At 38.0% G+C, this 24,986-nt stretch overlaps 2 protein-coding genes across 2 annotated transcripts; one reads left to right on the forward strand and one right to left on the reverse strand.

Moving 5' to 3' along the window:
• Window positions 1-229: 229 nt before the first annotated feature.
• Window positions 230-5,696, reverse strand: exd1 (exonuclease 3'-5' domain containing 1). Its single transcript, XM_077621199.1, has 11 exons — window positions 4,633-5,696; window positions 4,411-4,479; window positions 3,961-3,988; window positions 3,820-3,893; window positions 3,678-3,748; window positions 3,263-3,349; window positions 3,063-3,167; window positions 2,910-2,990; window positions 2,674-2,817; window positions 2,390-2,581; window positions 230-929 (listed from the first exon to the last, which is right to left on the reverse strand). The coding sequence occupies exons 1-11, from the start codon at window positions 4,763-4,765 to the stop codon at window positions 456-458; spliced, it is 1,458 nt and encodes a 485-aa protein (XP_077477325.1). The 5' UTR covers window positions 4,766-5,696; the 3' UTR covers window positions 230-455.
• On the forward strand, window positions 4,553-24,508 carry LOC144089941 (RAS guanyl-releasing protein 1-like). The gene is made up of 18 exons (XM_077621198.1): window positions 4,553-4,706; window positions 6,629-6,827; window positions 7,783-7,955; window positions 12,182-12,287; window positions 15,380-15,442; window positions 15,530-15,661; window positions 15,857-16,010; window positions 16,160-16,333; window positions 17,581-17,697; window positions 18,491-18,766; window positions 19,068-19,148; window positions 20,451-20,555; window positions 20,648-20,757; window positions 20,987-21,131; window positions 21,222-21,258; window positions 21,865-22,005; window positions 22,962-23,275; window positions 23,364-24,508. The coding sequence occupies exons 2-18, from the start codon at window positions 6,691-6,693 to the stop codon at window positions 23,496-23,498; spliced, it is 2,400 nt and encodes a 799-aa protein (XP_077477324.1). The 5' UTR covers window positions 4,553-4,706; window positions 6,629-6,690; the 3' UTR covers window positions 23,499-24,508.
• The last annotated feature ends 478 nt before the right edge of the window (window positions 24,509-24,986 follow it).

Consider the following 24,986-nt stretch of genomic DNA (forward strand, 5'->3'; position numbering starts at 1 on the left):
GCCACCTGGTTAAAGGCGAGTGAGTTTTTTGGGCAGGGGTCAAGTGAAGCAAAAAAAAGCATCTCAATTGGTTTTATTTTTCTCAATAACCCCTGAATCCATCAATGTTGGTTTGATTTTCACTACTATTTGGAAAAAAAAGAAGCAAACGCCAGGGAAGTATTTGCACATGTATTTACCACATGTTGCACCTGGTCAGTAAATTTGTGGTGTAAGAATCACTCTTCAGTCGCTCATTATAATTTTAATAACAGAACTGAAAACTGGTACCATACTAGTAAACATAGTCACAAAAAGTTACACTGAAGATGTTCAAACAAAGCACAATGATTACTTTAGCGATATCTAGTGGTCAAACAGTGGACAAACTAACATTTGTGACAGCCGGACTGGTTCTTAGTAGTTTGTTAGGTGGGAAGTTTTCTTGGGAGTTTTCGAGCAGGGACGTAGATGCCTCAAATCCAAGGATTACTGTCTTCCATTTTGAGATTTATACCCGTAGCGTCTGAATCAAGGTGTGGGCCTTGACTAGGCACTGGTTGTTCTTTACCAAAAGGCCTTCCTCGACCCATCACTCCCATGAGAAGTGCTGTGAACTCGCTGCCTCCAGCACTTAAAGGCAGTTCCCTGACAGGGTCTGACAAGCTTTTTGCAACTGGTTCTAAGGGGGGCACATTCTGAGTTGTGATTGACGGGTTCTTGTCTTCTGTCGGTAGTAATTCTACAGTTGGCTCTGTGCATTTCAGTTCCTTTGCCGAACGTGAGGTCCGTCGCTGGCTTTGGGCCTGGAGCTTGGGCTTCATTTTTGGACTGAATCTAGCCAGTAAGCCTTTATCTGTGACAGGGTAACGTTTGACGGCGCATTCCCACCGCGCACTGCGTATGTACTCTATCTGCCTAAACTCAGCAGGTAACTCAAACATACTTTCCTAAAGAGAGAAACAAGAAAGAATACACCTTGTCAGTATGACACGTATACGAAAAGGAGAGTGGTGTGGCCAGCATTGAGATTTCGGTTCAATTTTCATGTCCGTATCTTTCTTCTTTTTGGGAAATAGTTGCAGTGCCTTGGAGGAAAACACACCTCCAAATCATGTCTTGAACTGCTGGATGTTTAAACATTTATTTTGGTGCTATGCACCTGCTGTGGTCACAGAGAAAGAACAACTAATCTTCTTCTTGATATATATGTTTTGTATTCACCATAGGGGCTTCAGAGTATTTATATGTTTTATAAAATAAAAATGGAACAAATCTGTCGGATTTTTTTTTTCCAGTGTGTATGGACATATGTTTTGTTTTGAGTTGAACAGTCTCATTGCATTCAGCCTGACAGAAGCCATTAAATGCAAAAATAAGTCACTTTTATTAAAAGCTTTTTGAATTGTATTAGTTCCCCTTCCTTAGACATTACTGCCACCTGGAGGCCTTGCCATCACTTATGAATACTGTACAACACTTTCTTGCTCCAAGGACCGGTTTTGAGACCGCTGCACTAAAGCTTACTGCGGACATGCCAAAATCATAAGGAAATGGACAGAGGGGAGGGATCAAAATGGTATTGTCTTGCGATTTACCAATAATTCCTGAACGATCTACCGGGAGATCACGATCTATGTAATGTGCAACTCTGGTGTACAGTGTACACGATTTATGCTTACAAATGTATTTTAGTTTTTAGATTCACTTGCACTATGGGGCGTGGGAAGAGAAACTAGATTTACATAGATAACAGCCCATCGATAGCGAACTTGAGGGTGGAAGCGTGGCAAACAGCTAACTCGCAGAACGAAGGTAAAAAAAATTAAAACAAAATTAGAATTCAGTTTTGTGCAAAGTTACATTAAACGTATGTTTGAGTGTGTCTGTATATATTAATCCAAGTTAATTTAAATGTGTTTGTTTGGTTACGAGTGTGTTGCCGAGGATAAAGGACCCCCCCCCACCTGCCTCTTTGTCCGTTGTGTGTATCCTCCGCGAAATGCGTCTAATTTTAGTTATATTAAACACATTTTATTACTATTAAACCACTAGTTATATGTTACTTTGTTAATAGATGACGAATTAGAAGAAATAAAACATTTTTCCAATCCAATATCCTGTTTTGGGTGTTTTTTCAGAGGGTTGGAACGAATTAATTTGTTTTTAGTTCATTTCAATGGGAAACGTTCGCTCGAGATATGAGAAAATCGACATACGAGCTCAGTCCCGGAACGAATTAAGATCGTATGTAGAGGTACCACTGTACTATCCTTTGTGATATAAAAAAATACTAAATTTAACCAAATTTGTAACTAAAAGATTTCAGACTGACAGTGTTTATGTATATACTGTGTATGAATTGATAATATATTTCAATGTTATACCACCATGGAAAAATCACTCTTACCAGATTGATACTCTCAAAATCATCCCTTGGGTACTGGCTGTTTGATAGGTAGGCATCCACTAAGGCCATGTAGTCAGTCAGAAGAGAATCCAGCAGAACCATTCGGAGAGGTTGCAAGTGGATCACTGATAGCGCCATCACCTTCATCAGGGGTAAGGGACATGGACGCGTGTACCACATCTCACTTTCCTCCTTAAATGAGTCGACAGGAAGAAATAAAATGGAACACCCATCAAAGTTACTTTAATGGATTCAACTGGTGTCCTTTGTCATCAAAAGTGTACCTTGGTGAGCTGACTCTTGGTCTTGAGACTCAAAAGATGGGACCTGGGCACCTTAAGGTGGAGACTCACCACCTCTTGGAGAGTGCTTACTCTGTTTGGGAGGTGACCTCCTGTCTCAGAATGAAAACACAAGGTATCTGCCACCTTGGCCAAAAAAAGGGAAGAGACAAATTAAGGGTGGTTCAAAGACATCTACAATAAAACCAAAAACAATCTACTACTCTGCTTTCATGTACCTGAGTATCAAAGACATTGGTCAACTTTACTCGAAATTGTTTCATGAGACATCCAGCAATAGCTCTGCAGTCATGAATGACCTGTGGCACATATCACAATCAAAAAGGCAAAAAAAAGTACGAACTATATCTGCAAAAAAACCTAATACTCACCTTCAGTATGTGCCTATTCTCAAGGATCATGGACAGACCATTTTTAAAGGCCCTCGCACCAAGTAAAAGAATGTCAAAGAGATATATCTTGTTTTTTGTGGCGATCTGAGGCACAAGTGAGGGATATAATTAAATGAGGTAGATGTTTGGATTTTTTAGGACAAATAATGTACCATTAAAGTCATTGGAATATTTCTCACCTGAAGCCAACAGAGTCGACCATGCTTGAATATCTCCATGCCATCAGCTCCAACAGCAACCACATGCTGTTTCTTAATTGTCATTATCTACGAAATACCATCATAAACCTCATTCTAGAAGTTGTCACAGTCATTCTGTGCAAATGATCTTTTGCATGTTTCATGGGGAGGGATGTAATAATAATCTAATTTATTTCGAAGCGCCCTTGAAGACACCCGAGAAAACTTTACTTCCAGAAATGCCAAGAGATAAAAAGAGAGTAAGGTAAACAAATTACATATTTATAGCAAAATCTAAGTAACAGTGAGAATAAACATGTAGTAATATCTATGGATGCTGTAATGTGATTCCAAGTTTGTAGACAAAATTAACTATTCATCTTCCATTGAGAGCAATAGACTTCCAAATACTTACAGCTGGTCCAAATTTCTCATGGAACTCATCAATAACTTCAAAATTGATGTATCCATCATCTTCGTCGTCAGCTATCAAAATGAACACATTATAAATATTTGTTTACATTTTCGTTGATAAAGAATGTTGAGGAATTACTCACCATGGTAAGTAGTTTTTCTGTATGCCTGGAATTGTTTCACCTTCAATTGGTTATCCAGGTATTCTGTGACAATTCTGGCCAACATCGGACAGTTTTTAATCAAAATGTGGTTCCCCAAGTCAACATTTGATAACAACTTACCCATTTTTGACGCTCCCTTCAAACTCCACTGTGAATTGATAGAATGTTATTACATATATTTGTGTGTGTATACATCTACATCTATTATTTTTTATTATTTTATTTTATTTTTACACACACACACACACATACATATATATATATATATATATATATATATATATATATACACATATATATATACATATATATACATATATATACATATATATACATATATATATACATATATATACACATATACATATATACATACATATACATACATATACATACATATACATACATATACATACATACATATATATACATACATACATACATACATATATATATATATATATATATATATATATATATATATATATATATATATATATATATACATACATATATATATATTCATATATATACATACATATATAGTATATGTGTTTTGTTTTTTCTTACCATTCAGAATCTCATGGCCATAGAATAGTCTGCGTCCGATAATTTCGTTGACCTTATTGCCACGTGCAACTGCAAGTACACAGTGCACAGTAACACAGTAATTTAATGAATAAAGACCAGTTTATCTTCGTCTGATATTAATTTCGGAAACTGTCAAGTGATCAGCAGAAAAAAACTAAACAACATCAACAACAATAATATTTTTTTTTCATTTTGACGAACCGTTAGAGAGGACGATTGACTTGTCAGTGCAGTTGATGTGTTGAACAACGCCGACGTAGGACGAAGTCTTGAGGGTAAGTTTAACACGTTTGCCTTGGAATATCCGAACGAATTGGGTTTCGTCGTCCATCATCGTGTTAGTGTAAATTGCTCGAGTGTTGATTTTAAAACGATCAAACTTAGATACCCGATTTGTAACCAAGCATTTGAGCTAGCTGCTACAAGTTGGTGTCACGTTCAAGAACAAAAAGAGAGTGGAGAGTTGATGAATAAAAAGTACAATATATGTATTTCCAACTTTAGCTTTTATGTATAAATGTTATTCCCCAAATTTTACACACGCACTTTAACAGAAATTCCTTAAGTGATTTTTTTACATTTTACATTCAGAGATGTGCGTTCACATAATTGTTGTAAATTCCCAGGTGATTGCAAACGTCCTTCAGGTGGTGTTACACGCCCAACTAGATTGTGAGTGTCATTTAATATTTTATGGAAACTTGACTTTTTTAAATATTTGTATACAAAACTCGATTGGTCTTTGAAGTACATGTTAGCAAAAGTGAAATGATAAATAGTTTTTTAAAGTTTCTCACACAAATTTACATCAGCACCAAATATAATACGTATATAATGTCATAATTGTTTAGCCACGTGGGGGCAGGCTTATTGCATGGACTAGCACATTGCAAGTGACAATTAATCATGGGTTTAATACCACACTATCATGCCCCCTACATTTATTTAATTAAATGTTATCTGTTTTCCCTCTGTACCTCTGCAAAATATTCATTTATCTATCAATTAGAGCTCATTTTTGGCTATTTCACGCACACCCACTAAGATTTTAAAAAGAAGTTCCTAAGAAATACTATAACATGAGCCTACATATTTATAAAAGTTGTTTGAAGCTAAATATCCATTTATTTTTCCACCGATGGAATATACTCTTGACTGTCAGACATAGATATGCAAACGTTTGAACTAGTAAGAGATGTTAAATCCATCCGTCTTCATCACTGCTTATTCTTGTCAGGATCACGGGGGTGCTGGAGCCTACCCCAGCGCACCTCGGGCAAAAGGCGGGCTTCACCCTAAACTGGTAGTTGTAAGGCACACACAGACACAGACTAACCTTCACAATTGCAGTCACCAAAATCAGGCAAATATACCACTACACTAGCTTTGACTACAACATTTTAAATATAATCATAAATTGAATTCAATTTAGATTACCTCTGCAATTAATCTGTTTGGAGATTACGTATGTCTTCTAAATACAAAAAAATGCCTCTTCCATTAGGTAAAAGTGTCTTAAATTCACAAGTTGCCAACTTGTTGATTTCTTACAAAAAGACAGGGAGGGGGCAGTCCGGTGGAGCGAGTGGTTAGCGCGTCGGCCTCACAGCTCTGGGGTCCTGGGTTCAAATCCAGGTCATGTCCATTTGTGTGGAGTTTGCATGTTCTCCCCGGACCTGCGTGGTTTTCCTCTGGGTACTCTGGTTTCCTCCCACATTCTAAAAAAATGCATGGTAGGCTGATTTGACACCCTAAATTGCAAGGTTGTCTGTCTCCTTGTGCCCTGCGATCGGCTGGCCGCCGAATCAGGGTGTCCGGTGACAGCTGGGATTGGCTCCAGCACCCCCTGCGACCCTAATGAGGATAAACCGGTTAAGAAAATGAGATGAGATGACACAGGGAGGGCTTTGTGAATTGAAAATATTTTCCACTGCATCATTGTGGAAGATTTTCCAGCAAAAATGATCAAATTGCATTCCCTTTATAAATCTGAGTCTTCAATAGCCTAATCACCTGGCAAAGTGACTTTTGTAAGAGTGTGACGCTCTCAGAGGAGTTCCTCTGCCCACTCTCTAGTGCAGTTAATGACATGCCGACTACAGTGCAGCCTGCCTCCCGCCCACAAACAAGCTGTGTCTGAATGTTGCCTGTTGCTTGTGTCACGTCCATTGATGACTGTGTGTGTGTGTGTGTTTAGTGTTTGTGTGTGTGCACGCAGCATGCCACTAAGAGGACTGGGGAGGCAAGCACAGTGATCAGATGCTCCCATCGAGGAGGACGCAGATGGACAGCTTAGTGCAGCCTCTTGTAGCCCAGTACCTTGCAATGGGCTGTCAATCTAAAGAAAACAACAAAAGTGAAAGTATTGCCTCGGATGAAAAGGCGAAGGACGATGCGTAAGTGTCACTGATTTTTTGTACTCTTTCATTTTCAAATTATTTTGTTTAACAGTTCTGTATATTTGCGTTTTTTTTAAATAAATTATTTATACATATTTATATTAGATATATATTTATTCATACATGTACTTTAAAAAATGTCAAAGTGATTTGAATTATGGACAAAAGTTGAGAAATGTTGCTTTCTTCTGTTAAAGTAAAGAGGGATTTTCTTTGTCAGCCAACATGCTAAAGTGGATGTCCGTAATTAGTGGTATTTCCCACTGTTAAAGGAAGGAAATGAGAACAATGCATACTATCTCAAGGGAGTGACTTTAAATAGAAGCTATCTTTTGAACTTTACTGTTTTCTAGGTAGTTGAGACAATAGAATTGACATTTTTATTTCAGGGGAACTGAACTGAACCCAAAATTTGAAAACTCTCTGCTATATGTTAAATTTTCTATATCATGGGCTCTTAACTTAAGTTGATGAAGTATTTATCTGGAAAGAAAACATGTAAAACAACTTTTCTTCCTACATGCACTTGTACAAGGCACCATTTTTAAACCTTATCACTTTAAAAAAACAAATTGGTGACAATGGGAAGTGTTGACCAGATCCAACCATTAAACAAATTTATACATAAAACAATACAGATTAATAAGTATTCAGAAACAGCAAGATACACATCACTACTGCCACTTCTTTTCAGAAACTTTTCAAGACACGTTTCTCCATAATTGACCAAAAATGGCATCATGTGTACGTGATGAACTTTGTCTACTAAATTTAATTGCTTATTGCAAACCGTCAAAATTATAGTTCAATACCTTAACATAAACCTGAGCTCCTTTAAAATAGAAGGCAAAATTCCCTGATGTTTTGTGAAATGTGTTATTTTAAATGGTTCCTTAGGAAGAAAAAAAAACACAATGCCATTAACATTCTTGTGTTGCTCCGCTTCCTAAAGGAGAGGGACTCCAGGATGTGGCGCCAGGTCTAGAGTTTCTCCTCCAGTACGTCCTCAAAGGTTCCACAAACCTGGTCAGGCCCAGATCCCCATGGCAAAACCCACGATGTCACTGGGCCATCTTAACAAAGCCAGCTGGGAGGAGCTCATCCACGCTTGTTTGGGGGCCTTTGGTAAGTTTGATTTAACTTTCAGTCATTGACTCAGTTTAGTGATTGTTATGTCTGTCGCATACTGTTGACGAACTGTTTTTGTCGTATCCCGGAATGATGGCGGGTGGGCAAGGGGCTGTTTTCGAAAGCACCGCAGGTTAGCCGAGTGGATTGGATCAATCAAGTCGACATCATTGGTTTCATTAAGTTGCCAGGCCAGCTTTCTGAGTTTTGGTGATTATATCTGTGGAAAAGGAAGCTTTGAAAGTGCCGTTGCCCTGGTTACGCAAATGGAGCAATAGGGGAGGCGTTACAATGGACTGCACATAAAAGGCTATCCCATAAACAGCAATTGTCGGTGGCGAGGTAGAACGAGGTTCAATTTTTTTGTTGCTACATACATAAAATATCAGTGTGTGAGTGGGGTTTTAAAGATAATTAAAAGTTAATGAATGAAAAAGCAAAAGCGTTTAAATGTATTGAAATATTCAAATGGGATTTTAGGAGGCATTTACATTTGGTTGTATTGATTAACAGTGTGTGGTTTTACTATCTGGTCTACATTGATTCAACTTGAAGATTTAAAGAAAAATTAAAGAGATTACATAAAAAGAATGATGGAAAAATCTAAATTAGTAGGTTTGGTATAACTGGCAGTCTGATGTTGTCGCATTATTTGGCTACATTATTAAATTCTGTGCCTTAGGTGTAGTACGTTGCAGGTAGCATGGGTTCAGTTCTCGCTCAATGAGCGTGAATGCTAGTGTGGATGGGTGATAGACTGATAACCAATTTAGATTGGCGCCTCCCATTTGCACAAAATGCCCCTCATGTTGGATTGGATTAGTAAATTCAAAGAAATGATGGCAAGAACAAATCACACACCTAAGAAAACCTCTCTGCAACAACACAAAATAAACATAGAAGCAATTCATTATTTCCATGTTGACAAAACATCTATAAGAACAAAGAATTTCACATCGCATTTAAAAAATAAATACAGTTTACCATGAGGACAAGAAGATCATACCATAATACACCATGCTACCATAATCAGTACTAAATGTTTCCTGATATCGTGAGTATGGTGTTCCCACATCACATAAGAACCCCTAAGGTCGTCGAGTTCCATCTGCTCTTCAAATATGAGCGTACATTCAAGTGCTATTTGAAGGACAAATCCAATGGTACCTTCAGGCCCAACTGAGCCTAAAGGTCAATTCTCCACATCGAGTCACTCACAGGGTGCAAGCCCTTTGAAGAACATATCGCTGTGAGCTCTTGATCAATAGCAGATGACATCATTGTCCGTCAACACTTCACTTCACTTTATATTCATAGTGGTTTGTTTACTGTACCTTAACCAGATGAACCTAAAGTAGATGTATTGACCATTGGCACATCCCTTAAATAACTTATCTTTGTCATTCTTTGCTACAAAATCATTAATCAACTATATTAGTGATTGGCTAAGACCAAGTATGGCGACATGAAACGAGTGTTGGCCGACCCACCATCACAATGAGTAGTTTTCCTGGAATGTATGCCTTAAAAATCTGACATCTGATTGGACAAAACAATTACAGGAGGGATTAATTACCTATATCATTTCCCTGATGGAAAATATATGTAAATGCTATAACTGCTACGTATCACTATATTAGAAAATTATGTAATGCAGCCATAAAATGTAGGTCAACTATAAAAACTGTCATCAAGGATTTAGATTACGTAAGATCTTCCTATTTTTTAGGGTTTATTTTGATCACATAAAAAACTATATTTTGAAAGGTGTCTACTTAAGTTGGTTCAAACAATTATGGTCTATGTTAAAACCGCTGTCACAGTCAAAATGTGTACCAGATTTCAAAAGCTGAACCATAAAAAGATTATCATGCTTCCAACATCTTTCAAAACAACGCAGAGAGACAGATAAAGAGCACACCGAAGAGTTTTTATGGTAACCTTAAAAGTGGCACACGCACATTTTTATCACTTTGGAGCTTTTCCTATTTTTCCAGGATGGAACAGATAGTGCTGGCAAGCTTTGTTGTTGGGAGGTTGTGAAAACAAGGATGGGGCAAATATTTACTTATGAGGAGTCATCCCTTCCTGTTGGGCTTTTACGCTTTTATGAGTCTTCCATTTTGTATTGAAGTAGCTAAAACATTCAGTAAATATGCTTGAGTTGTCACTCAATATTATTATTTTACTTTATTACATATACTAAAAAACTTTTATATCCAAAAGCTTTCAACAGACTTCACTATATATATTGTTTTTGTGTGTTTTTATCCACCAGTTGTCATAACTTCCTTTTATGCATTTATGGCTTGTAGGCATGTAAAACTAGGTTAAATATTAAACAAATATATGCTTGAATAAACTGAGTTTTCCAGCTGGAATGCACCACGTTGTGTGGTGGACTAGTGAGACCGCTAGTTTAAACAGGTAATGGCTGAGCGGCACCAGTAGTAACGCTGCCCAAGTAGGATATGCCGGCTGGAGTGCAGCTGGAGAGGCCAGTTGCTCTCAGATAACATAGATTGGAAAATGTGTTGCCATGGTGTGCCCAGTCTATTCAAGGTGATAAAAGTGCGTTCAATCACCTGATGGCCTTAAATTCTCGAGAGGTAGTACTAGACCGAATCATGAATGCAGCACGCGCTCTTCAAATGTTCATCGTATTGTCATGTATTTTGTTTTATTGTCTGCCAATGTCTTTTTTCTTTGTGTTAACACTTCAGCAACACTCTCAGTGGTTTTTCGCAGAAGATAAATGGTCAGGAAAAGGCATGCATGCTCTGAAATTTTAGCTCAGCACTCGGGTTGTGTGGTTTTGCTCTGTTTGGTGCGCTTTTTGTCTCACATCTAGACTGTCGGTGTCTATCTCAAGACAATAGAGGAAGTGATTCAGTATAAATTGGAAAAAAGGAGGAACAGAAAATGTTGCAAAAACGCACGTTTCAGAAGTCAATACAGTTACAAAGGTCAATGAATCCTATGACATAATTTATTAGTGTGTCCAACAGTGGTTTTCCATTTGGGTAGAGTAATGGCAATTGTTTGCATAGACGTCACACCATTCACATCACCCAAATCGCTGGTTTACAAGCAGATTGTATTGCCTTATTCCTGTTTTGTAATAAATGCATGAAAATACACAAAAATAAATAAGCGGTACAATGGATACCTGCTTCTCAAAAGAGATTGTGACGATAGTGAATTTTGTTACAAAGTTAGTAAATTGAATTTTAGTTGTTGTATTAATATGCTGTCACAGACAAAAATATTTTAAAAATCATACTCTAATACAGGGTTCGGGAACCTTTTTGTCAGAGGGAGCCATAAACAATTCCTATTTTCTAATGTTATTTTTTGAGAGCCATTCTCAGAATTGAAAAGTAAAAATACATGAAAATGTGTGATTTATTTTTTGGTCATTTCACCACTTTTGAAGTACAAAAAGTCTCCAAATTCTCTTGACAACATTGTTATGCTGCTAATAAATCAGTATCAATGATATCATGCATGCAGAAGAGTAATAAAAAACAAAATTATGATTAAAGTGGTGGTAGAGGTAGTGTCAACGCCACAGTGACGCTCTATTAGTGCGTTCGGGACTCAGCTTTGTCACCAGTGATTTACCTATTTTACCTCACAGGTTAGTGGAGAGCCATATGCACCCATGGAAAGAGCCACATATGGCTCCTGAGCCATAGGTTCCCTACCCCTGCTCTAATATGACGCTTTGATGGAGAACTGCTTTGTCTTGCGATGTCTTCCTATTCAATTCCAGCCTTAACGATTTAGGTTGCATTCTGACTTGTTAGTATTACATTCTAATGGTCCAAAAATATGTTTTCTTTCTATTGTTAAAAACATTTCATCATGAAATACTAATAACATCTCATCTTTTTAATGACTATGTTTTTGTCTTTTTAATTACTATGTTTTGCTCCCTCTATCAGTTCCTATTAATAGGCCCAAACTTTTAATGGCTTTGCAGCACTTAACATCATTTAACATAAAATGCCTTCACTACCTGCAAACACCTGAATTTTTACAGCTTTGCATTTTTTAATCCAGATGTGATGAATTATCAGACAGATTCTGGCTTTGTAGAAAAAGAGCGATCGTGAGTCACAGATGACGTTTTTTCTTTTGAGTGTATAACTTGTATAACTTTTCTTTCAAACAATGCTTCCTTATTGCTGCACTCAGATGTTTTCTTTTCTTTCTTCCAGATTCAGACGGTTCCATATGTGAGCGTAGCCATTTGTTGAACATAACCCTGACCATGCATCGGCTCCTCATCTCCTCCAGTGATCTCTTGGATAAGCTCACCGATTTATATCCTTGTTCAAAATGACAGAAGGACATTATTAATATGACTATTCATCGGCATTTCAGGTTGTGTGCTGTTTGTTTTTGGTTGTCAAGAGTGACTGGCAATCTCCTGCTTGGCTCACATTAATGCTTTGCTTGCGCACAATGTGAGGAACAAATTTGAATTTGCTGCTGCTGGTATTTCTTCACAAAAGTGTCAGGCCACCACAGACTTTCTTGTTCTCATCTAATCTTTTATTTATGTCATTGTCATCGTTCTAGAACTCAACAGAATCTTTCTGTGGGAGTGCATCTTGGTTAGAGGAAGAACAAGTGTATATTTTTTAAGTGGTTGGTCAGCAAATGGTGTGGCTTGGGTCAGGAAGGGCATCCGGCGTAAAACTGCCACATTTATCATTGATTGTAAGAATGACTATCTTTTGAGAATAAGTGATTGGCAAAGAAAGAAATGACCTCAAATGAGTCATAATTGGTAACAACTATAATGGTGGCATATCAAAACGTGCATTATGCATGAAAAATTAATCTTTTTAATGTGTTTTTAACTTGGTGTATTTAGACTCAATAATGTTCACTGTCAATCAAATAATTAATTAATTTTCATTATACATTTAGGGTAGGACCTGGCAATCGCCTATGTTCATTTTGTGGTAATTTTAACCTGATATCAAAATATTTGGGACATGGTTTGGGGTGTAAGATGTCAGGGAAGCAGTTGCTCGTTGCTGTTCTACTTTTCTTGAGGTGTGTGTGGTTCCTGGGGCAGGGTGGGTAGCTGTGACTTTCTGGGTCGTGGTGGTGTTGTTACCACTGAAAAGAAAGTCGGGTGTCAACTATTTAATACACAGTTAATTTGTCCTAATAGCCACCACTACTAACTAACCTTGCATACCCAACCTCTTTAACCCATTAAGATTTTTCTCTGATCTATCTTCCCTTTTACTTTCCTTCAGTTATTCAGAATCCTCCCCCAACATGGTGTCTCTTCAACAAGAGTGGCCATAGAGACTACAATGCCACTTCCATTAGGTAGCATAGATTGTATAGTTAATGATTTTTAAACAACCACAATTGGAGTCTATCAAACACCCATGCATTGAGCCTATTAAGCCGCTCAGACTCCCAGTTTTAATCATTCTGCCATTTACTATACATAGTTGGTACAAACAGTTAAATAAAGGTGCAGAATCATTTTCGATAATGCTTAATCTTCTTGTATTGTCTCTTGTGCCCATTGTTTCAATTCCTTCATTGGAAGTAATTCTTTAGCCAATGTTCTGTTTGGTTTGGTTTTATCATTCGTTGTGTAAACAAGTCGCATCTTCTTTTGTATCATGTCTTCTGGAGTGGAGGGCTTTCAGTCTCAGCTTACATTCAGGAAACAGCGGTGGCGTCACGAAACCTCTCAGGGGAGCACGGCAGCTTATCGAGCAGCCTGGGGTTTCAGGTGTTAATTACCTCTGTTTCTTTCACACACGCAGACAGACACGCGTCCTCTTCAACTATATATAAACACATCTGCAGCTTAAAAAGACGGCTGCTTGCACAAACCACGTCACAAGGCACAATGCGAAACGTCCCGCTGCTATTTATAACTCTCTCCTTCGGGCCCAAGCCCCAGAAGGATCCATCAAATGGATTGATAGTGTGTGTTATGATGAGGGTGGAGACGGGGGAGCTATTAACAGCCTTCATTATTGCAGTCCGGTCCAGGGATTGCGTGGGCGCTTCTTCTGCTCCCATGACGCCATTAGCCTTTTTATGTGCATCACTTCAAGATGATTCCCGCCACATGAGAACTGTCGTGTCAGTTCGTTTATTTATGACAGCTGACTCTCGCATCACATCTTGTCTTGAATGGCTTGTTATTGGGCCACTCAGGCTATACTACGGTTAACGGTCATTGTGGAAAATGCAAGATAACATTAACAGTCTTGCCTCAGAAATTACACAAACGTGTTTTAATCAGTTCAAACTCACTGTTTGAATTTGTGATGTCATACTCATATGGTCATATGTTAGAATCAGTGTGTCGGTCTCACAGCTCTGGGGTCCTGGGTTCAAATCCAGGTCATGTCCATCTGTCTGGAGTTTGCATGTTCTCCCTGGGCCTGCGTGGGTTTTTTCCGGGTACTCCGGTTTCCTCCCACATTCCAAAAACATGCACAGTAGGCTGATTGGAAACTCTATAATAGGTATGGGTGTGAGAGTGTATGGTTGTCCGTCTCCTTGTGCCCTGCGATCGGCTGGCCACCGATTCAGGGTGTCCCCCACCTCTGGTCAGTTGGGATAGGCTCCAGCACCCCCCACGACCCTAATGATGATAAAGCGGTTCAGAAAATGAGATGAGATGTTAGAATCTGGTTTAGATTTTTGTTGCTTGTGTGTCTTGTTCCATTTTTGTCTTTGTGATTGCAATTGATTTTCTTGATGTTCTTACCCTGTTTCTTGTGTGTCCACCAGTTAACCTTTCCTTTGCATCCCATGCCTACCCACTTGTTTCTCATTGTCTCGCTACTTTGTCTCTGTATACACATTCTGTTAAGTTTTTCTACTTTCTGGGTAGAATTTGCCTTTCATGCGCAGTCGTGTTCTCTTCTCCACTCATTAGATTTGCTTTGTTGAATTCTTTTTTAAAATGTTTGCACTTAATCGGAAGTTGTTGTTAAAGTATATCTTTTTTACACCTGCCCCATTCCTTGTTAGCCAACCTACCTAATATGGTAACATTTGACAAGCAAGGCATGTTTGGCCTTGGAAAACTATTCTGCTTTCATTGAACCTTTTATTGTGTTTTTTAAAAATTACTTTCTCTTTTCTCAGAAAATGGTGTTGCACTTCCAAATCTCCAAAACATTTGATATTCATTGTTTGGGTGGCTTTGTCTTTGCATTTGCTTTGTGCCTTTTGTTATTCACTGTATTGTACAGTGATTCACTGAGTGATGCTCATCAATTTGGTTTCACAGTTGCCTCCTACATTGCCAAATGTTACCCTGTGGTCAGGCTTATTGCCAGTAACTTAAAATTATTTTCAATCAAAGTTATACAAATCTATACAGTTCATCATTTAGTAACCTTAACCGTAACCCTTACATTTAAAAGTGCATTGGACAATGAGCAGCCGGGAGAGTGCCAGAGAATATGCTACCTCATCAGGTTTGTGGTTTTCATAAGATGTACAAGACATTAATCCCATTTCTTTGTTCCCCTTCCGTAACACACGTCGTCTTTTGTGTTCTCCAGGCATTGGATTCAAGAATTCTGGATGATGTTCAGGCTGCACCACAGCTTGTCAGACAGCTTGGACCAGCTCCGTGATCTGATCAGGGAGCAGGGACAGGAGCAACTCTGCTGCCTACTAGAGACCAAATGGATGTAAGTGTCAATGTGTGTCCAATTGTAAACTGAGAGGTCTGAACACAATTTCCAAATAAGCTAGTAAAACAATGAAATTTTGTAGTTTAACTTGCAGAACTGCTCAGAATATGTCACACCACCCCACTGACACTTAACACCCACTGCCCACATGGAACAGATTTTTTTTTCTAATGGCACTGTGATGTGTTGTAGAAACGAGCGAGACTGGTCGTGGAAGGCCAGCCAGAAGATGAAAGCTAACAGTGGTAAAAAGAGGAAGGTCTCGCTTCTCTTTGACCACCTGGAGCCCATCGAACTGGCCGAGCATCTCACCTTCCTGGAATTTAAATCGTTTTGCAGGATTTCTGTGAGTGCTTGCTCCTAACAGAATGAAAAACCTTTTCTTCGCTAGTTATTTGTGTATTTGACATGCATGCAAAGGTGCATATTTCCTCCCAAAGGAAATGCCTTGACTGTTGTTGTGTTCATCTCATTACGCTCTGCTCTTACCACCAGTTTATAGACTACCAGAATTACATCCGCAAGTGCTGCATGAAGGACATCCCTGTGATGGAGCGTTCCATCGCCTTGTGCAATGGGGTCTCCCAGTGGGTTCAGCTTATGGTGCTGAGCAGACCTACAGCTCAGCTGAGAGCTGAGGTGTTCACCAAGTTCATCCATGTGGCACAGGTAGAGTTATAATTACTGGGAAGTAATGTGAATCCTCTAAACCACTGCCCTCCCTCCAGTCAGTACTATTTTTAAGCAGAAGCCTTTTTATCCATTCATAGTGCATTTATTTATCTCATTGGCTGATATTGATGGCAATAAACATCCAATCCATTTTGAGGGAATTAGTTGGCAACAAATGATTACTCCTAGCCTTCCCAGACAAAATAGGTTAAATGTCCACGCCTGCAAAAAACAGTAAAAAATTAACATTCACAGCCTGTCCTCCCAAATGGACATCTATGATTGTTAATAGCAGGAAATGATGGAAATACTACTAGCAAATTTAAAATAAAAAAAATCTAATTTAGAGGTTTACTAGGGGTCATGACAAGATTGTATTCATTTAAACTTAATTTTATTTTCATTAACATTTGATTAATGGATAAATGTATGTACGCTTAAAAATATATTAAAAATAATGATTGAGGGGGCTGTCTTTCTCCTTGTGCCCTGTGATTGGCTGGCCTCCAATTCAGGGTGTCCCCACCCTCCTGCCCATAGTTAGCTGGGCAAGGCTCTAGCTCCCCCCGCGACCATTGTGAGGATTAGCAGTTCAGAAAATCAATGAATGAATGATTGAGGGGAAAAAATATTATTGAGATCACACTGGTATACTAAATATATTTTTAACCTACATAAAAATATAGACCCTTGCTCTCTAAAAGGTCAAAATACCCTAGTTTGAATGCATTTCTTTGTATTTGATTATATTCATTAAATTCCACTCTACTTTTGATATACACTATTTGTCACATTATTGAACTCAGTCAACAGTTAGGCCTAATTTACAACCACGGCAGTGCATCATTCGGCGGCCCCAACCCAAACTGGTTCTACCATTAAATCACCAGTCTGCTGCTGAGCACAAAGCCCATGGGCTGTGGAACGAAATTTCACAACATCATTCTCCAGTGACAGCAGGAATTAGAGAGCTGAGAAGAGATCGAAAGCGCTTCAGGGAAAAAAAGTGTGAAAATGCAACAACAATTTAAGTGGTTTATGTAACTGCAGTTTTGGATATTATATAAGCACAACTACCTGGGACTTGTAGCCACCATTACTGCAAATTACAACCACAATCCAGTATGTATTTTACTTCCCTGACCATCTGAACTGAGCTTTATTTTTTTTTTCTATTGGGTTTCTCGTTGAATTGTTCATTGTCTATTTGTGTGACCTTGCATGTGTTTGTATGCATCCACCAGGGTTTACACCTCATGCACAACTACAACACGCTAATGGCAGTGGTTGGAGGGCTTTGTCACAGCTCCATATCCAGACTGAAGGACACCACTTCCCATGTACCCAATGAAGTCCTCAAGGTAATGAATTATCACCCAAAGAGATATAGAAATTAAGGACCTGCATACATTTGAAAAACCTCACTCCAAATAATTTGGGACATTGTAAAAATTATAATTTAATCATCTATATAAAATGCAATTTGCTAATCCTTTTTAACCTGCTGTATTCAATTGAATTCACGCAACAGAAAATGTTATGTTAATACCTAAGTTTGAGAGTGTTCAAGATGATAATTTTGTTTTAGAAAATTGTCAAGCTTTTTAATTGTTGTCTTGTTTTCTCAAAAATACCTGTCCAGAACACACACTTGAAAAAAAGGTTAGTGTCTTAAATATGTTAAAAAAAAGGACCCACGTTGAAAAGCTTTGTTCTCAGGCAAGGATGCCACGATGTTCAACAATTTGTAAATATTTACGTGGGCGAAAAACATCTTGCACTTACAACTAAGGAATTTAAGTATTTCATTATCTACACTCATCAGATTTTTTTCCCCTACATAACAGTTACAGCCAACCGTCGGTCACGTTTGATTCCTTAGGCAGCACTGCATTTAAAAACTGACATCCGCAAAGCAGCTTAAGAATCTTATTAGCATTCAAAGATCTTATATCATAAAACCTCAAAGAGGAAATTCAACAATAAATTAACAATAGACAAAATCATTTTCCGAAATAGAGGGCCTAAACAAAAATAAAAACATCTTTAGGCTGTCACGGAGGGGTGCGTTGCTCTGATAATACACTTACAAGCATTCTGTATTAATTCATGAGTGTTCAACAGGATTAAAGATACATTTTTCTTTCTCCTCAGGTGTTAAATGAAATGACAGATCTGCTCTCCTCGTGCCGAAACTTTGATAACTACAGGCAAGCATATAACAAGTGTACCGGTTTTAAAATCCCCATCCTGGGCGTGCATCTGAAAGACCTCATCTCTGTGAATGAGGCCATGCCGGACTATGCGGAAGACAATAAAGTCAACGTACAGAAGCTGCAGGCCCTTTACAGCCATATCAATGAGCTCATCCAGCTCCAGCAGATCCCACCTAAGCTGGACGCCAACAAGGACTTGGTCCATCTCCTCACGGTATCGCTTTCTCTCATTTTTTTTGTGATTCACCTCATTGTAGTCAATGTTATTCAAGCCCAGATGTAGATGAGTGTGTTCCAGCATGTGGTTTGTCGGCACGAGCGTGGGTGCGATGAGAGTCTAGGATCCATGAGTGTGTGGGTGACAAAAGCAGTGCGAACGAGAGTGAATACAAATTGCTGCGCTGTACTTGCGTGTGTCATCCTTGCGGTGCTGTACATGAATATGTCCTTGAAAATCTTCTCTTCCAACCCTTCTCATCCTCGTGCCTCTCTCTTTCCTTGCACTCGCTCTGCAGCTGTCCTTGGACCTTTACTACACTGAGGATGAACTCTACGAACTCTCTTACGCCCGGGAGCCCAAGAACTGCAAAGCCCCTGTGAGTGGTGGAACCGCTAAACACACGCAAGTCATAGCCGCGTCGTGTATCCATAGTGACAAATTTAAAGACAATTTTAGCAAGAAACGTGTCGCCTTAGTATTTCATTATCAGGAAAATATATTTATGAATTAATTCTACAGAAAAATATATTTATTAATTAATTCTACAGGAAAATATATTAATTAATTAATTGTACAGGAAAATATATTAATTAATTAATTGTACAGGAAAATATATTTATTTATTGATTCTACAGGAAAATAGATTTATTAATTAATTCTACAGGAAAATATATTTATTAATTCTACAGGAAAATATATTTATTAATTTATTCTACAGGAACATTTTCTACAGGAAAGTATATGTATAAATTATTCTACAGGAAAATATATTTATTAATTAATTCTACAGGAAAATATATTTATTTATTAATTCTACAGGAAAATTTTCTACAGGAAAATATATGTATGAATTATTCTACAGGAAAACATTTATTAATTAATTCTACAGGAAAATATATTTATTAATTAATTCTACAGGAAAATATATTTATTAATTAATTCTACAGGAAAATATATTTATTAATTAATTCTACAGGAAAATATATTTATTAATTAATTCTACAGGAAAATATATTTATTAATTAATTCTACAGGAAAATATATTTATTAATTAATTCTACAGGAAAACGTATTTATTAATTAATTCTACAGGAAAATATATTTATTAATTAATTCTAGCGCCATCAATTGCAGTTGTGGTTGCTCTCAACAGTGGTATAATATACAATATAAAAAGTGATTTGGAGTGTTATCACTAACAAGTATAGTGTATTTTCATCAATTGGTTTATCTAAATGTTAAAAAATGTTTTACTGTAGCTGATACTTACCTGAGATGACCAGGGAAAGTATTTTGCAAAGTTTGAGTTGCACTATAATAATTGCAGGAAGCCGAATGTCAAGTGTTAGCTTCACTTGTGAATCAGCGTATGTTAACAAAAAGGTTAATCAGACAGTTGAAGTAAATTCAATATGATTCATGTTATATTAATGTATTACAAATTAATAATGTTTGTCTCAGTTTACTTGTTTCTATGGCACGTCTTGCAAATTGAGCCGTGAGCAGATGAAATTATTCATCTTTTTTTTCAAAGGTTTAACACTTTGTTTAACAAACAAAAGTTTATTTACAGTAAATAGATTTCTTACATGTTATATAAATGATGACAATTCATTGATTTATGATCATGACCTCAAGTGATTCAGCCATTTTAACAATACTTTGAATTTTCCATCAGCCAGCCACCCCATCAAGACCTCCACTGGTTGTGGACTGGGTTTCTGGAGTGGCTCCTAAACCCGATCCCCGAACAATTGGCAAGCATGTGCAGAGAATGGTGGATGTAGGTCTTTCTGTTTTTCACATGAGCATCAATATGATCCCTTACTGTTACTTGATTGTCAAATATTTGTGTCTATCTCTACCCTTTAACAGTCCGTGTTTAAGAACTACGACCACGATGAGAACGGCTTCATTTCTCAAGAGGACTTTGAAAAAATTGCCGCCAGTTTTCCCTTTTCCTTCTGTGTCATGGACAAAGACAAGTAAGCGCTTGGAGGACCGCGCTCTCATTTGCAGCTGAAGCGTGGAATAAAGTGGTATTTGTAGTGATGAGCGGCAACAGGAAGCATCAGGTTGCTGCAAAACTAACCATAACCTCACCGCTTTTTAGTCTAATTTTTGCACGCTCTGCTCACAGCCCAAAAAAAGCTGACATAAATTAGTTCAAGTTTATTATTAGTAATATAGTCCTTTTTCGCAATGTTTCTGCAGAGAGGGGCTCGTCAGTAGAGATGAAATCACATCTTATTTCATGCGGGCAAGCGTCATCTGCTCCAAACTTGGCCTGGGCTTTGTTCATAACTTTCAGGAGACCACTTACATGAAGCCCACCTTCTGCGACAACTGCTCTGGATTAGTAAGTCGGCAGACAAACTGACATGTTGCATGTACCACGTGAATGTTCTCTTTAATTTTGTTTTGATTTTTTGTAATATGTTCTTCCTAGCTTTGGGGTGTCATCAAGCAAGGCTACAGATGCAAAGGTGGCTTTGAAATATTAATACTATTAATAATATTTCACTTCTGATGTCAACTTTTGTAATTTTTCAAATGATTAAAACCTGGTACTAAGCCGTTGGGGACTAAATTTACTGGCAAAATAATAAATATACAATTTCAAATAAAGAATTTTTATACAATCAAAATAGAAGTGATAAAAAAGACATTGTAGAAATCTAATTACATATGAAAATGTTGAAACTTTTTTATTAATTAAGAAAAACATTTGGGTGGTAACAAAAATAAGAATAATTTTAAAAATATAAAAATGATCAGTTTTGTGTTCAACCATTTAGAGGTGTTTTTCCATTTACTTTTCTGCATATGGATTTTTTTTCAATTACTATTCATTTATGTATTTGTCAGATGCTTAATGTATATTTGTTAACTCTTTGACTACTACTATCGACAACCTCATTTCGGTTCATGTTATCGAACATTTAGCGGAACTATAGTTTTAAATCTGCTTAACTCGATTATTTGCTTTTTCAAGCAAACATGCAAAGATGTGAGTGTCACATTTGCCGCAGAGAATCAGAGAGAAGTGGCTTGTTGAGTTCCTGTTCTGAATTTGTTCTGCGTTCTCACAGACTGTGGGATGAACTGTCACAAATTGTGTAAGGACCAGGTGGCCTTTGAGTGCAAGAAAAACCCCAAAGTGAGCATCAACAATAACAACACCGATAGTCCCACGCCAACTTCCACACCTGTTACAGCAGGAACTTCAGACGGTGAGTTAGTCTACTCCACTCATCTCACCCTTTAATTAGATTAGATCTTTTTATTTTTATTTTATTTTTTAGATTAGAACTTTATTACATCTCGTGTTCGGGAAATTTCCTTGGTTACAGTAGCGAGACAGACACAGAAGACATTGCAGACCTAGTTAAAAAAACTGGAGCCGCACACAGGAAGATCGTGTAGTTGCCACACATACGAACAATATCATCATCATATTTCATCTAATGTCTTTCATTTATTGAATCATTCATATTCCGTGCCGCTTACAAGTCCCAGGGGTGCCGAAGCCTATCCCAACTGACAATACGCACTGGATCGCCAGCCAATCTCATGACCCAAGGAGACAAACAACCTTTTACACTCACAATAACACCTACTGGGAATATGGAGTCTCCAATTAGCCTACAATGCATGTTTTCGGAATGTGGGAGGAAACTGAAGTGCCCAGGGAAAACCCACGCAAGATAGAAGTAGAACATGCAAATGCCACACAAGTAGGCTGGAGCCCGGTTTCTAACCCTTAATCTCAGAACTGTCAGGCATTTCTTTTTCATCAGCCAGGTGTCACAGCAACCAACCCCATTGATTGAACGAACCAGCGTCATTTAGTTAATTCAATTCTTTTAATAACACAATGTGGATAGTTTTTATCACTCTTATCTGCTAAGGGTGGGTGGATTCCCTCTAGCTGTTTTTCACTTACCGCTACCCACCTGTGATGAGAAATCTGATTTATTCAGCAGCAGGTTACGCTTTTAGTATTTGATGCTGTGTTTTGTCGCATGATTTACGTCATTTTCTTTGGCATTCACTTCCCCCTCAAACACTACAACGTTTTGTCGTGTGTGCGTGTGGTTTGAAATACTTTATTTATGAAGAGAGGTTCTATAGAAAATGGATGGAAACCAAGCAGACAATAATGACGACAGCTTGTACCCCGTTTCAGGTTCAGACGAGTGTCCTTTCCAGTACCCACTTGTTAACGGCAAAGACTGCAGTCCAGAGTCACCCGTCGGCTCACATCTGAGGCTAAACCGGGTCCACAGTGCCACTCAGACCGACAGTCTGCCCCTGTCCCCAGACGCCCCTTACCCATCTTTACTGGTCCCGTCAGGGTCCACTTCCTTAGAGATGTGCCCCAGCCCTTTGCGCCAAAGAAAACAGCGACACTGTGCCAAGTGGGAGAACCGAATTTCTGTTGCACGTAAGCCACGAGAGCCAGAAGAAGAGAACAAATCAGTCACAGAGGCCCTGCAATCTGTAGGTGTCACATCTCACTCGATCCGACATGATCTCAACACACCTTAAATTAATCTCATGTACTGTTGTTGGGTTTTTTTTTAAACAGGAGAACGAGAGGCTCCAAAAAGCCAACGAAACATTACACAAGAAGTTGAAAGACGCTGAGCAGGAGGTTGAGATGTTAAAAACCCTGCTGAAGAGGCAAGTGCTCCAACCTGTGGAGGAGAACGAATCATCCTAGATGCATCAAGTGACAGTACAGTTGATTTAAATACACTATACGCGTGACAAGACAAACTTTTTGGATCGTATGCTAAACATGGAGTATTTTGCGCACTCGTCTTTAAAATTTCTTTGAGAACTGACAAGGTTAATAGCGTATTTTGATTTTAGATTAAAGGTCACCACAAATGTGGTTAACAATTATCAATACATGCACAAAGTACATCTAGGTTCATACAATTACCCTAAAAACGGATTAAGTGCCAACTTTGACAATTAACATGGAAATCAATGACAATGAATGTGTTTCGAAAAAGTGGAAGGTTTGTAGGTTGTTCCACCGCCTTTCTGTAACCCACCCTAAAGCCTTATGAGATTTGCTTAAATGTTGCTTGTTGCCACACACCAAAATAATTTGTGGGTATGTGAGACACATTTGGTTGAATTCCACATTTTAGGCGCTTATGAATGTATAAGTTTTTTTGTGCAGTTAAAACGGGTGTTAATGCTGTACAGAATGGAATAACACTGGTCAGATGCAGTTAGCATGGGGTTGTGCATTCTAAATGTCCACAATTAAATGTCGTAAAAGACCAATGAATGCCACACTGGTGAGTTAAATAATGAGGAAATTAGGTTCCATCACATTACTGGGATAAACATGTCGGCGGAATATGTATGATAGTGTAAAGTTTTTGGAGTAATAATCGCAGTAGGATGAGGCCTATTTAACTGCTTTTAGTGCATCCTATTCATGTTGTTTGTGAGAAACACTACACAGTTCATATAGTTTGAAATCACGTGTTTTGGTACATTGATACTTACTGTTGAGTATTATTGTGTGCTAATTTGTGCACAGCATATTGGTGCTTTTGTTTTACGGCCAGTGTTGTAAATGGGAATGATGGTGTTTTTGTTTATTGATCGTGCCGCATGTATAATGAAGTGGCTTGTTTGCTTATGCTCATGTAATCATTGCGAGCCTTTTCTTTAAAATAAATGCTGGGTATTCCAAGTAAAAAAGAAAAATGAATGCAATGTTTTGGTTATATAATTTCAACTGTAGGGGGCACAAAAGCCTTGTTAGAATTCAACCAAATTCCTGGCTACACTCAAGGCATCATTTTTTTTTTACTGCTTACACAAAATCAAATTAAATAGATGAATTGTCCTATTATTACTTGAAAGCATTGATGATGCACATGATACTAGATGATATGTCCTATTTTTTTCTTAAACAGTGTGTTTTATTCAAAGTGTGTATTCCTTAGCAGGTATCCATCCCATAAGTTATGTAGAAGCTCTCATTGAGAGTCATTGTCTGTTCATTTCTTGCAATGCCTTTAAGGTTTATAGCAGAGCCGCCCAAGTAAATCGCCGCTGACAGCACATTTATTTCCATTTGAATGGAAAAAAGGAAGCAACCATCAGTCTAACAGGCTACATGCCTACTAATGTTGATTATTTGGCAAAAATGATCGCATAGTTGTAGGGTTGAAGCAAGGTT

This window comes from Stigmatopora argus, chromosome 15 (genome assembly GCF_051989625.1).
Source record: "Stigmatopora argus isolate UIUO_Sarg chromosome 15, RoL_Sarg_1.0, whole genome shotgun sequence".
Classification (NCBI taxonomy): Eukaryota; Metazoa; Chordata; class Actinopteri; order Syngnathiformes; family Syngnathidae; genus Stigmatopora; species Stigmatopora argus.

Coding starts and splice junctions, on each gene's coding strand:
- LOC144089941 (XM_077621198.1), top strand. CDS start 6,691: ATGCTCCCATCGAGGAGGACGCAGATGGACAGCTTAGTGCAGCCTCTT. Junction 20,556..20,647: donor ATGTGCAGAGAATGGTGGAT/GTAGGTCTTTCT, acceptor ACCCTTTAACAG/TCCGTGTTTAAGAACTACGA. Junction 20,758..20,986: donor TGTGTCATGGACAAAGACAA/GTAAGCGCTTGG, acceptor ATGTTTCTGCAG/AGAGGGGCTCGTCAGTAGAG.
- exd1 (XM_077621199.1), bottom strand. CDS start 4,765: ATGATGGACGACGAAACCCAATTCGTTCGGATATTCCAAGGCAAACGT. Junction 3,894..3,960: donor GAAGGGAGCGTCAAAAATGG/GTAAGTTGTTAT, acceptor GATGTTGGCCAG/AATTGTCACAGAATACCTGG. Junction 3,749..3,819: donor CAGAAAAACTACTTACCATG/GTGAGTAATTCC, acceptor TCATTTTGATAG/CTGACGACGAAGATGATGGA.